The following is a 12664-nucleotide window of genomic DNA, read 5'->3' as shown; positions in this document are numbered from 1 at the left end:
CTTGGCCTCCCTGTAAACTCCCATACTACTTTTGTAATCAGCACAAAGGGGTCAAATTTGTCTTCTAACATGCGATCTCTTCTTTTAAGAAACTAAGCAAATTACACACAGTGTCTTACAAAAATAAATCCAGAGCCCTGCCAAAAGTGACAAAATGGACATAAATAAAATGACAGTTTGAATTTAAAAAGCATAACATATTATCAAAAAAAAACCCAAAACACCCCAACAACCCATAATCAAAACAACAACAAAAAAAACCATTATGAATTGCGTACTGTCTATAGATACAACTGTGAAAGATAGCATGACAACTATCAAAAAGCCAGCTAAACCAGGGAACTAATTTTTAAACTTTTAAGCTACCTGGCAACATTTTCTTTCATTTCAGCAATCAGCTTGGTGCCTCTATGACTGAATTATGTATGTGGACACTTGAACGTCCATTTAGGTAAAGAAATACTGAAACTGGTAAGTGCAAAAGTGAAAAATTGTCTTCTTAGATTGAGGACCATTACAGAGTCCTAAAAACTTGCCAGCACAATGCCAACAAACAATGAGGAGATGACTGAATATAAACCAAGCAATACTGGATTTCTCAAACTTTCTTCCATTTATTAATGTGGTATCATACTTTGAGGGCCTTAGTGAAGTCAGTAGCAATATCTCCTACTTTGCTAATGAGATATAAAAGGCCTTCTTTCTCCTCTAGATCTCAAGGAACTCATACCCTAAAGACACAGCAACAGACATACATCTTTCCCAGCCTGTCCCACTGTGAGTGGGGGGCTCACAAGCCATTTTCTCTGGCAACCAGTTGCTATCTACAGTTACCACACTGTCCATTACTCCCACAGACAACCGGCATGACAGTTGTGTTGGCTTTGTCCCTGCTGTCAATTGCCCCTTGCCAGTCATTCTCAGGAGTAGAAATTCATATGGCAACAATGGACTGGACTTGCTGTTCTGTGTTCCATTTGCCTTCTCATCTGGCTCCATACCAAGTCAGAGACTCCTTAGACTAGTTTTGATACTCGTAAATGAAATGGTCGGGGACAGTTCTTAGGACCTGACACCCCCTGGCATGTCACATTTCAGTCTCCTTTCAGCCACGGTGACAATACAGCTAAACTTCCCTACAGCTTCCTTCCAGAGAAGCAGGACCACATCCAAACTGTCAGGAATAAGCTCTGACCCAGCCTAGACCCCAAATCATGCCCAAGCACTGAAGCAGTGGTAGCTGATCCAGGCCAAAACCATGCAAGGGATATGCCAGTAATCTCTTGGCAGAGTGTGGATCCTTCCTTAGCCTGATTTATTTTACAATTACAGGTTTTGACTAAACAAAGCAATTCTGTAGCAAGTAACAACTTTGAGAAGAATGACCCAAGCGAAAAACAGTGTCTCAGGTGCTGACTCATGTCATTTCTCTAGAACATTGTTTCTATGAGTCTGGAAGCTCAGCTCTTATACCATGTCTCTGTTCTGGTTAGGGGTTTTTTTGGGGGGGTTGTTTATTTTTTTTAAGATGGCCATTACTTTTATTTTTCCTTTAGAATGGAATTCACTGAAAAGAAACTTTGATTGTACTTGAAGACTGTACACAGTATCAATAACAACTTTGACAAGAGAACTTGCAAATCTAAGGCTACTGATACCCATCACAGAAAGGAAGGAAAACAAGGTAACGTTGTGACACCAGAAAGGAACTCCCATGCTCCCATCAAACCAGAATAGCAGCACTATGTTTAGAGATTCAAAAGAATTGATCAAAATTTATTTTGTGATGGCTAATTCTTTTATGTTCTACATGTATTCCAGATACACTCTTTTTCACTACAGTTGCCACTCTTTAGTTATTACTTTCCCATTACCAAGCAATCCTGACACTCATTTTACACATCCTTGCAATTTTAAAGACATTTCAATAGGAATCCACAAAGCAGCACAGCAGCTTCAATGACTCTGAAACAAACATGCCTTCTAGGCACCTTTACTCACAAAACCTCCTCACAAAAAGATATTTATGGAGATTTAGTCTTCTGAAATCATTCATTATTTATCACATATGTTTTGGAGTTATATTATTATTGACCATCAGGCTGTTTATTTTCAGCTTTGATAAACTCTCTTGAAGCAAATGGCTCATGTGAATTGCTGACGGCTGATACATAATTAAAAATGTAATTTTATGAGGTTTAAGTGTAAACTGCTTCTCAAAGGCACATAATTTGTTCCTGTTTATGGCATGACAATTTCTGAGAATTACTGCAACAGATTTTGTAAGAGACTAATTTCTTACTCCATTATAATTCCTTTCTCATATTCAAAGAAGTAAACTGAAGCAAACTATTTATCCTGCTCACTGTAAAATCGCCGTGTGCTCTGAGCAAAGATGTCAGAATCACACCCTCACAGATTATGAATAGAATCCCTGCTGAGCACTGTTTTTAAAGGAACAAAATATTTGGGCAGGATACCAAAGGTAACAATTTCACACAAGCAAGTCTGTCAGAAGTTACTGGGGGTTCTGCATCTCCAGGCATGTGGTGCTTAGAGAATCACAGAGCTGTGCTTGGAGACAGATGACTGGTTTGCTTTTTCCTGTATAAACTCAGGCAGAGACTTGTTTCTCATCTCTTTTTTAAAAAGCGTCCTTATTATCCTGTTGTTCTTCTCACCAAAGAAAATTGAATTTTCATGAGGCAACAAGCTGAGATTCCAGATCACAGAAACCCTCTGCTTAACGGTGCTTTTAGTAGAAATGTTGCTGATACGACTTGGTATTTGGGTTCTCCAAAGGATCCAGTAAAGCACTAGGTTTGTGAGAAACCTCTTAAATCCTCCACTGCTGCCATCTGGTGCCAGGAGCGAGTAAATTACTGTAGACTACCATTTACTACACTGATTCTGTGAAGCTGATCAGCTATATCAGCCAGCATACTAGCATCTCATCTCTCTGCCTTGTATCTACTCCCTCCACTACAAACTGTTGGAAATGAGCCTCAAAACCTGAAGATAAATTAAAACATGAGGTACAATTAGGAAATGCTTGGGGGACCGTATAATAGGGGAGACTCAAACTTTCCCTTTCAAAGCAGCACAACCAAGCATCCATCTCCAGTGACTTGTATGCATGCAGCATGGGCAATAAACAGAAGCTAGAAATCCATGAACATTTACAGAGCTATAGCCTTGCTGGGATCACAGAGACATGACAGGATAGCTGTGGCTAAGCATTAGAACCAGAAACCTTTTCTCCAGTGCTCACAGTGATGTAGTTGCCGTATCCTAGCACAGAGTGATTCTCCACTGTTCTTAGTTCAGATGCAAATTGAAGAGCTAGAGCTTGGAAACAAGAAAAGTAACAGAACAAACCAAGGAAACTGACAGATTTGTATGTGGGGGTGGAAGAATCAGGGGGAAAGGACAAATCTTGCAAAAGAGAGAAGCTGTAACTAGGAAATGGGGATAATGTATTTGGAGTAGAATAAGACAAAAATGAACTGGAAAATCTTCTTCTCCAGGGAGGAGATTGAGCAGTCATGCAGAGTTGGAAGGGTGCAAGGAAGGAGGCAGTGGGAGAGAGAAGAACAAGACTGGATCTTAGGAAACAGAAGACAGCAAAATGGACACTTAAAATACACTCAGAAAAAAGAAAAAGAAAATAAAAAACAGATACAGATTGAAGCCCGAGACAGAACCTGAGACTCCAAGCTATAGGAGAAAGACTAGAAATAAGTGCTTGTGGTTAAATGGCAGAAGTGCTTTAGAGAGAGAAAGGGCTGTGAGAAAGGAGACACACTGGATTTTTATCAGAGACACATAGTGGGCAAGCTGACATTGGTGATGAAGGGGACTAGGATGGGATCATCCCTTATTGGCTCTTTTCACTGCTCTTCAGCTTTTGGTTTTGAAGAGGGGTGTTTGGGGGGTTTGTTGGGGTTTTTTTACAGCAGCTTTTGTTCTGAAATTTCCAGCTACCCTCCTTATTTCTGTGCAGCCTGAGCACTCAGAGATATAAGGAGAGCTAACCTATGCATAAACAGCACAGGCAAAGGTTGCAAGAGTAAGCAGAAAAGTGTAATTACTTTCCTGTGGTCCCACAGCAGGTTAGTACCAAAATGAGGAGCAGAATTCAGATTCCTCCTCCCAGCTCCAGTGCCCAGTTCCCCAGACCCTGCTGACTTCTTCCATTTCCATGCAGCATACAAAACAGACCAACTAACAAGACAGACACCACTGCAGGAAAACACAGACCCATAGAATCATAGAATAGTTAGGGTTGGAAAGGACCTTAAGATCATCTAGTTCCAACCCCCCTGCCATGAGCAGGGACACCACACACTAAACTATGTCGCCCAAGGCTCTGTCCAGCCTGGCCTTGAACACCTCCAGGGTTGGAGCATTCACAACTTCCTTGGGCAACCTATTCCAGTGCCTCACCACCCTCACTGTGAAGAACTTCTTCCTTATATCTAACCTAAACCTCCCCTGTTTAAGTTGGAACCCATTCCCCCTTGTCCTACCACTACAGTCCCTAATGAAGAGTCCCTCCCCAGCATCCTTGTAGGCCCCCTTCAGGTACTGGAAGGCTGCTATGAGGTCTCCACGCAGCCTTCTCTTCTCCAGGCTGAACAGCCCCAACTTTCTCAGCCTATGTTCATACGGGAGGGGCTCCAGTCCTCTTATCATCCTCGTGGCCCTCCTCTGGACTTGCTCCAACAGTTCATGTCCTTTTTATGTTGAGGACACCAGAACTGTACATACTACTTCAAGTGAGGCCTCATGAGAGCAGAGTAGAGGGGCAGGATCACCTCCTTTGACCTGCTTGTCATGCCTCTTTTGATGCAGCCCAGGATACGGTTGGCCTTCTGGGCTGTGAGCGCACACTGAAGCTGGCTCATGTTGAGCTTCTCATCAACCACCACCCCCAAGTCCTTCTCCGCCCAACCTGTAGCTGTGCCTGGGGTTGTGCTGACCCAGGTGTAGGACCTTGCACTTGGCTTGGTTAAACTTCATGAGGTTGGCATCAGCCCACCTCAGAAGCGTGTCCAGGTCCCTCTGGATGGCATCCCTTCCCTCCAGCGTATCAACGGAGCCACACAGCTTGGTGTCATCAGCAAACTTGCTGAGGGCACACTCAATTCCATAACCCATAACCCATGTAGAGAGGCATAACCCATTCCATAACCCATGTAGAGAGGCATAAATTCCTCTGCCCACACTGTGAACTGAAGGGACAAAACACATCTCTGGTTCATGTTCCATGTAGCCACAGTTGTCACAAGCTCTGTGTCTGAGCTAATAACTTAGGCTTAGAAGAAGAAAATGGTAGATTGACAATATCACCCTAATGTGGCTGTAAGAACTCAGCTGTCTTACATGCACCCAGGTTACAGCACTAACAGAGCAATCTATTTCTATCCAGAAAAGCACGGTGCCTCTTGCAGTTACATATCCACATTGCAATGAGGATTTGTAAAGCCCAAGGTCCAGTACATCTGTCGTATTTTCCCCCTACTTCATTTGTCCCACAACCAACCATCTAAAGCATGGCAGACTGGTCATTTCCTACGTAGTTAGAGCAAATGAATGAACTCTTAGTTCATACTGTGATCACGAAAAGCTCTACAAGAGAGTTAGCTAGGCTTTAGCAAGCGGTTACCAATGAAGTCATGAACTTTAATTAATTAATATTAATTAATTAATTTACAACCCATTAATTTTTTTTTTTATACCTGAAAAAAATTACATCTAGCTTCTCTTTCTTCTAGGAAACATTTCATAGAACCACAGAATCATTAGGGTTGGAAGGGACCTCTCGAGATCACCTAGTCCAACTCCTCTGCCAAGGCAGGGCCACCTAGAGCAGGTCACACAAGAACGCACCCAGGTGGGTTTCTCTACTTCATTTTCAGCTTCACAAAAAGCACTCCAATTAATAATAACAAATAATAAACAGGAAATCAACAGCAGTTGCTACAAATGAATTCTGAGAACTGGTAATGCAGATTAAAAACTTGTGTTTCTTTGTGGACGTATGCAGGAATAACACTAACTGAAATAGTTCAGGTTGGGGGACTGAAAAGTAACTTATAGAAATGCATGCTTTGCTGGAACACCTTCCAAATCCTGGATGCTTGCAAGCTTCTGCTGCCATCCACAACTTCTAGTTGTCATGGAATATATCATAAATATTTGTTCCAAAAGCTCCAAACCAAGAAAGCAAACATCAACTGTATCTCTATTAATGGACAAATACAGTCACAAGTCTATATTCACTCAAATGTTCACTGGAGAACTCTAGATTTTTCTCTACACAAACACATCTGCTAACATTTATCTTTTATACAAGTTTCCAGTCAAGTCTACCATGTTTTTTGAAACAACAAAGAATCTACATCAGAGAACTTTGGCTATGTTTCTGCTCTAGAGACTGCCTAAAAAAAATTATGCTTCTGCCTCCAACATTTTCTACTAAGTCTTTTAACCGTTCTCTGCTATCCCACACTGTTCATTGTAAATGGAGATCAAATTTCCCATGGCAGATATACATAAGCATGTTCTAAGAAGAACTGCATAGTTTTTCTTTTAGCAATACATTTGGTGACATAAAAATACAGAAATCAGTCATTATATACTCTGAGCACTGTTATGCTGTAAAACAAAAATATTTCATTGTCTTTGGAGAGTAACTCTCTCATTAATTCTAAGCTCAATAAAGTGAAGATCACAATCCAGACTAAAGGTCTTGACTCTGTATTTTTACTTGTGCTGGGTATAGAACTTCCTTAAGCAGGAAGTTCCATTGGTTATAATGGCTGTTCTGAAATTAGAAATGGTTGTAAACCCATGAAACTAGAAGAAATAACTCACAAGCAAGCAGAAAATCAACATTATGACTATCTGAAAATTATATTTAAGATTCACTAACCCTTCAGTTGTCAGAGAAGAAGAAAAGATATTTGTCACAGAAAAATTCTAATGCACTTCAGATTGCTTTGGGTTGGTTTTATTGGGTTATTTATTCACAGATTCTAAATTTCAAACCTGTAAGAATTAGTATTCTTCACCAGCATTCTTCCATTAGTCCCCCAAGTCACAGCATGCTTGCAAAATGCATAATAATTTGGCTTCACTTCAAACTTGTGTTTTTCTGACTTGCACCTCCTCAACCATCCCCCAGCTTCCCCCATGCTGTGCTGAAAGTCCTAGCCTGAAAAGCAGCTTTCTACTAGAAGGAAAACAGCAGCCTGTTTGGAACACATAAATGCAAACTCCTGCCTAGTTATGATAACGTATGTAATGACTGGGCATGGCACTTCTCCTCTGCAGTTCAGTATAATCATGTATTTCTGACTCTTTGTCCACTCCACCTCTACTCTGATGTAAAGTCTTACTGCATTTTTCCATTCTAGCTCAGTGCCCCTATTCTATGCCAGTAGTAATTGCCTATCTGTTTCAGCTTCATGAAATCGTGTAGAAGAGCCCCAGGCTTAAACATGACACTCTCTTCTGGAGTCTCCAGTATCCTTCCATTGATACCAACAGCAAAAACAGAAAGGGGCAGCCACCTAAGCCAAAGAAAGAAATGGAAAGCAGTATGAAAGCAACAGAACCATAGCTGAGCATAGTGGGCCAGAGGGAAGAATCAGGATAAGGAGAAAGAGACTGCTGATGACACAAGTCTATTTGCTGGGTTAATTTCCTGTAGGTACACAGCACCCAAAGAACACAAGCTATTAAATTGCCACTATACCTTATTGTAATCTGAAGATGCATAAGAAGAAGCAAGGCAAAAGAAGCTTACAATGGTACAAACTATCAGAGGGCAGGAAGAAAGAATCCAGAAATGGGAATCTACAAAAAGGTAGAGTCTGAATGGACTAGAATAATGAAAAATTTGGAGTAAAGCCAAGCTTAACAACAAATTGTAAGGATAATTACAGAAAGATCATGCTCTCATAAAGAAGATAGTCCTGGAAACTGAATTGCACTTGATGGCAGAAACCAGAACGAAAATAGAAGAAAGTCTCAGGCAGAGGAAGCTGAATAAGGCTCAGATTTCATGCCCTTTTCAAATCGGTAATTATCTGAAAAAGCAGTAGAAGGTGAAACAAAAATACCTGTTTATCCTCTACTAACATGTTTCAAATTCAGTTCCTGTACAGAAAACATGTGAATATTCTTAATAGTACATCACTTAAAGTAAGCACTTGCAGTTCCTAAAAACTCTGTAAGTTATCATACAACTGAAAAATTCCTGCCTTAACAACCAAAACATCTCTTCTGCTTCATACAAGATCAAAGTAGACATTGGCATTCCTAGTAGGAAATATTACTAAAAGTGAAAATCAGTGGCATTCATTGAATTTTAAACAGTGAACTGGAGAGCTGTTTCTAAAATTTGTTCCGAGAAGTCACTCTTATTCAACAGTTTCTTTTTATTGTGTGCTTTTTATCTCTGTTGACCAGGCTATTACTGCTGCAATACAATTTTCTGCTTATTTAATGGCACAGGATCTTGCATCTATATAATGGCAAATGGAGTAATTTTTAAGATTAATTAGATATAATGTAAAAATATGCTTAGATTAAAAGGCCAGGTAGAGTCTTTCACTTTACAACACTCTAAAACACATGACTGAGTAAGATGAGGAGGTGGCTGAATCCCCAGTCTCATTGTGCCTGCTAGTCCCTAACAGTAGTTAGCAAGGGAAAAACACTTCGTAAAAACGTGTGGGGAACGTCATCTTCAAAGTTAGGTGCCTCTGACTCCCTTCAGCACTCTTCCTGCATGTATCTTAACATAAGTACACTGTCTCACTGTCTCTGACCACTGTTACCATCAGTTCCACATTCCCCTCCTTGTATAAGAAAAATAAAGCCACAGTTTCATTTCATTTTTCATAGGAAACACCAAATATTATAGTTTGTTCTCAGCTTCCCAATCACCAAGCTGCACTTCAGCACTCTATGACTTTCAACTTTTGGCTGCCATATTTTGTGACTCCAAAACAAGTTATATGAAGAAAAACAGTTCAGCAATATGAATTTGAGAAACACAAATACTTTGCGTAGAAGTAAATAGCAACACTAACCTCTCTCATTTTTTCCAGTTCATTCTGTAGTGCTTGTTTGGCAATTTCAACTTCTATAAGCTGCTGTCTTAACTTTTCATTTTCATCTTCTGTTACAGTACGTTTTTCTTCCACATTTTCTAACTCATGATGAAGTCTCACCGAAACATCCTTTGCAACCTAAATTGTTATATCAAAAGAAAGATTTAAAAAATTACTACTGCAGTGCAACTATTTAGAAGTTAATTCTAGATGTTTTGATGGAAGCAGTATGTAAGGAAACATGTAGACAAGGACATCCACAGAAAGAATTCTAAATGGTTCCAAATTCAAACCAATTGCTTCAAAAAAAATGGTACATTATTCCTGAGGACTTCACTGTAAACCATATTAGACATTAAACCTCAACTCCCTTTAAGGTTCCGTTATGCCAATGGTGAAACAGGACCTTCATTATCCCTGGAGACACTGCAGCATCTACTTTCTCTCAACCACTCCTAGCTTATGTTTTGCAATGCGTTAAGGTATATGCTCTTTAAATAGTTGACATGCAGAAGCACCTAAAAGCAGGGCCCACCTTCTCCAAGCCTTTCCTACCTGTGCCTTGCACACAATAAACAGACACATCTTGATTTTGACCCTGTTAGTTTCTCTCTTCTTCATGGGCAGTTAATCTAAATATCTGGCATTAACTGCTATTGGTTCATTTAAAGATCAAAATATGCACAAACAACATCTTTACTGACCTTGTGTTCATCCAAATGATGCCAAATATTTTAAATGGAAACTAATGTTTTTTGTTGTTTGGTTTGGGGGTTTTTTTTAACACATTTCCCAGGAATTGAGTTAAAAGGCACATTACCATGATCTAATTCCTCTTCTTCATATAAAGTAATGAGAATTTTGCCATTCAGGCCACTTGTGTTGTATTTTGTGAAACCAACAGAAACTATAATCATGCAACAAAAATATTTAAATATATACTAATCACTGTTATGATGGTGATTTAGACACATACTTGAAAAGCCTAATTTCCTGCTTTTTTTAGAACATTGGAAAGTATAATTAATCCTTCTTAGCATTAGCTAGGGGAGCTCAGAGAGCTATCCTTTATGGCTTTCACTAGAATGATCTTTATGTTTGTGTGTCAAAGAATTCTCTTGGACATACTAAACCTCTAAAGAAAATCATAATTGTAAGCAAGCAGTCTAGAAGAATCCAATCTATCAGAAAACAGCAGCAGCTAGTGACTCAGCCTCCCCTGACAAAAAACCCAGTGTGTGCGAATTACAGATACAACACTGCAGTGTAGCACAAGATCATTCAACAATCTCATCCACTGTACATGCAGTCAAGACCCATAATGCCTAACAGAAAGAGTGGAGGGGAATTTCAGTTAAAACCATGGTCCAAAGAGACTGCAGGATGATCTGAGAATCACACCACAGGCCTATAGCTTGATGTTTTTTCCTACGCTCAGTATTAAACTGCTCACCTGGTTGCCCAATCAAAGTAAATGGAAAATCATGGGTGACATTTTTAACAGCATCCTGTCAGAATCTATCTTCAGTCCATAGATACAGGCTGGATCAGTAAATACAACCAAATAACAAAGTAGTGATTTTTTGACACAAAATTTGGTGGTGTAGCAGTTAATGCAGGGAAATCCCACAGGGCATTCTAGATGAAATGGAACTCACTTGAAAGATGCATTTTAATACAGCTATGTACAAGACTGTACCTATGAAGGATTAGGTCCCCTAGTATATTACCTGTGCAAAACTAACAGCATTATTTTGGATAGAAATTCTTCAGAAGAGGGCTCGGGACCATTACAGAAAACTGCACGAGTTACAATAATGGTTAGCCAACACCCAAATTCAACTAGACATTCATCCCTGCTCCAAAGCAGAACACATTCATGATCTCTGGGAACACTTTGCAAAAACACTATTCCTTTCCAAAGAGTCAGTTATATGGTTATCGTGAAAGACATGGGAGAATCCCTAATTTAAGTGAGGCCTTTGACCAGCTCAACCTAAGGCCTCAGCTGTCACCTCCTACATTGAGGGCTAGCACTTAACCAGAAGTGCTCTCACCATTTCCCCTCCCAGTCCCTGCACATGTATGAATTGCTGATACAAAGTAACACCGAGCCAATAAAGAATTCAGCTGTGTAAGATAGAATCACAATATTCACTTGGGTCGCAAAGGTTCACATTCAAATTCTGCCTACAAGGTGCGTGTCTCCATTACTCAGTTAAGCATCATTCTGAATGTGCAAAACATCTCGTTCTCCTCCTGGCTTCTCCATGCGAAGTGGCAGGAGACCAGTCAACTGAAAAAAGTTGGAGGTCTGATTCAGCAGAAGCCTTTAACAAAGTCTAGTGGATGGAAGCAGAAATTAGACAACTTCCAACTAGCACAAGAAAGGCTGTATATTGTCTGTATTTGGACCATCTAGCTGTAGAATGGAGATGATGGGAACTTTACCAACAGCATTCTTTAAACAAGGACTGAAACTTTTCCTCAACAATGGGCTGTGGTTCATTCAGATGTTATGGATGAAATGCAGTTGATTACACATTGAAATGTGATGGGTTGTGTCTATGCTTTCAGGTGGATGTGGAAAATCCTGGCTTCACTGAAGGTATCAGCAGTCTTTCCACTGACACCAGTGATGCCAGGATTTCGTGTGTTGACTTTGCAAGTATTCGATCTGCTGGTCCTACGAAATCTTTACTACATAGTACCGTAATGCCCTCAGAGGCAGTGGGACTATTTGGTAAGGTTGGTTTAATTTTGCAGTCACAGGGTATGTTTTGCATACATCCTAAAAGATCCCAAACCTCTAGATCCTAATTTGTATTTGAATCATTTCTTGCACCTTAACTTTACAACAAATGATTGGACTGAAGCTCAGGAGAGACTATCTATTTACTGATGGGTGTCTAATACGAAGGTACACTTGGCCATTACTATCCTGTAAGCTGCTTTGGGTACACACTGTACAATAGAACAGATGGAAATGCCTGAGTCATGAGGACCACGAGCATGGTCATGTTTCCTTCTGAGGTGCTCCCTTCCCTCGACACCTGCTCATGTCTGTACCTTGAGGTCCTGCTCCATGCTGCGCAGGAGCTCACCATCGATCTCGCCAGTCTGGGCGTAGCGGAGCCTCTTGCGCTCAGCCTTGCGCAGCCGGTACTGAAGGATCCGGCAGTTCTTGTTGGCTCGCTCCAGTTCGTGGCGCATTTCCTGAAGCTGGCAGGCATCCTCCTCGAAGAAACTGTCCCTCATCTCGTCCATCTCTGTCCTCAGCTCATCTATCTCGTTCTGGCACCGGGGCGAGAAGGGGACAGGGATGCAACAGGTGGGTCATAAGCACGAATGTTAGCACGTATAGGGGAAGGCGGCCAAAATGGAGCTCCTCCCCGGAGGGACGCCAGCTAAATACAACCCGGCTCATTAAAAGCACCGCAGCGAAGCAGGGTAGCACCACTGCCCGCGACAAGGCCATCTTAACCCTGCCTCCAGCGCTAGTGCCGGGGGAGAGGGCGGCCGGGAAACCCCTCCCGGGC

At 40.9% G+C, this 12664-nt stretch overlaps 1 protein-coding gene across 1 annotated transcript; it reads right to left on the bottom strand.

The window, feature by feature from the left end:
- Nucleotides 1–9104: 9104 nt before the first annotated feature.
- LOC104413447 (protein SOGA3-like) lies at nucleotides 9105–12419 on the bottom strand (the record flags this gene model as incomplete). The annotated part of the gene is made up of 2 exons (XM_010024442.1): nucleotides 9105–9263; nucleotides 12195–12419. Coding segments are annotated over 2 exons (384 nt in total), but the record flags the coding sequence as incomplete, so codon positions are not given.
- Between the last annotated feature and the right edge of the window lie 245 nt (nucleotides 12420–12664).

Source organism: Nestor notabilis, unplaced genomic scaffold (genome assembly GCF_000696875.1).
Source record: "Nestor notabilis isolate BGI_N333 unplaced genomic scaffold, ASM69687v1 scaffold10551, whole genome shotgun sequence".
In the NCBI taxonomy this organism is placed as follows: domain Eukaryota; kingdom Metazoa; phylum Chordata; class Aves; order Psittaciformes; family Psittacidae; genus Nestor; species Nestor notabilis.
The sequence above is the reverse complement of the archived record's forward strand: the minus strand, read 5'-3'. Positions and strand labels throughout refer to the sequence as shown.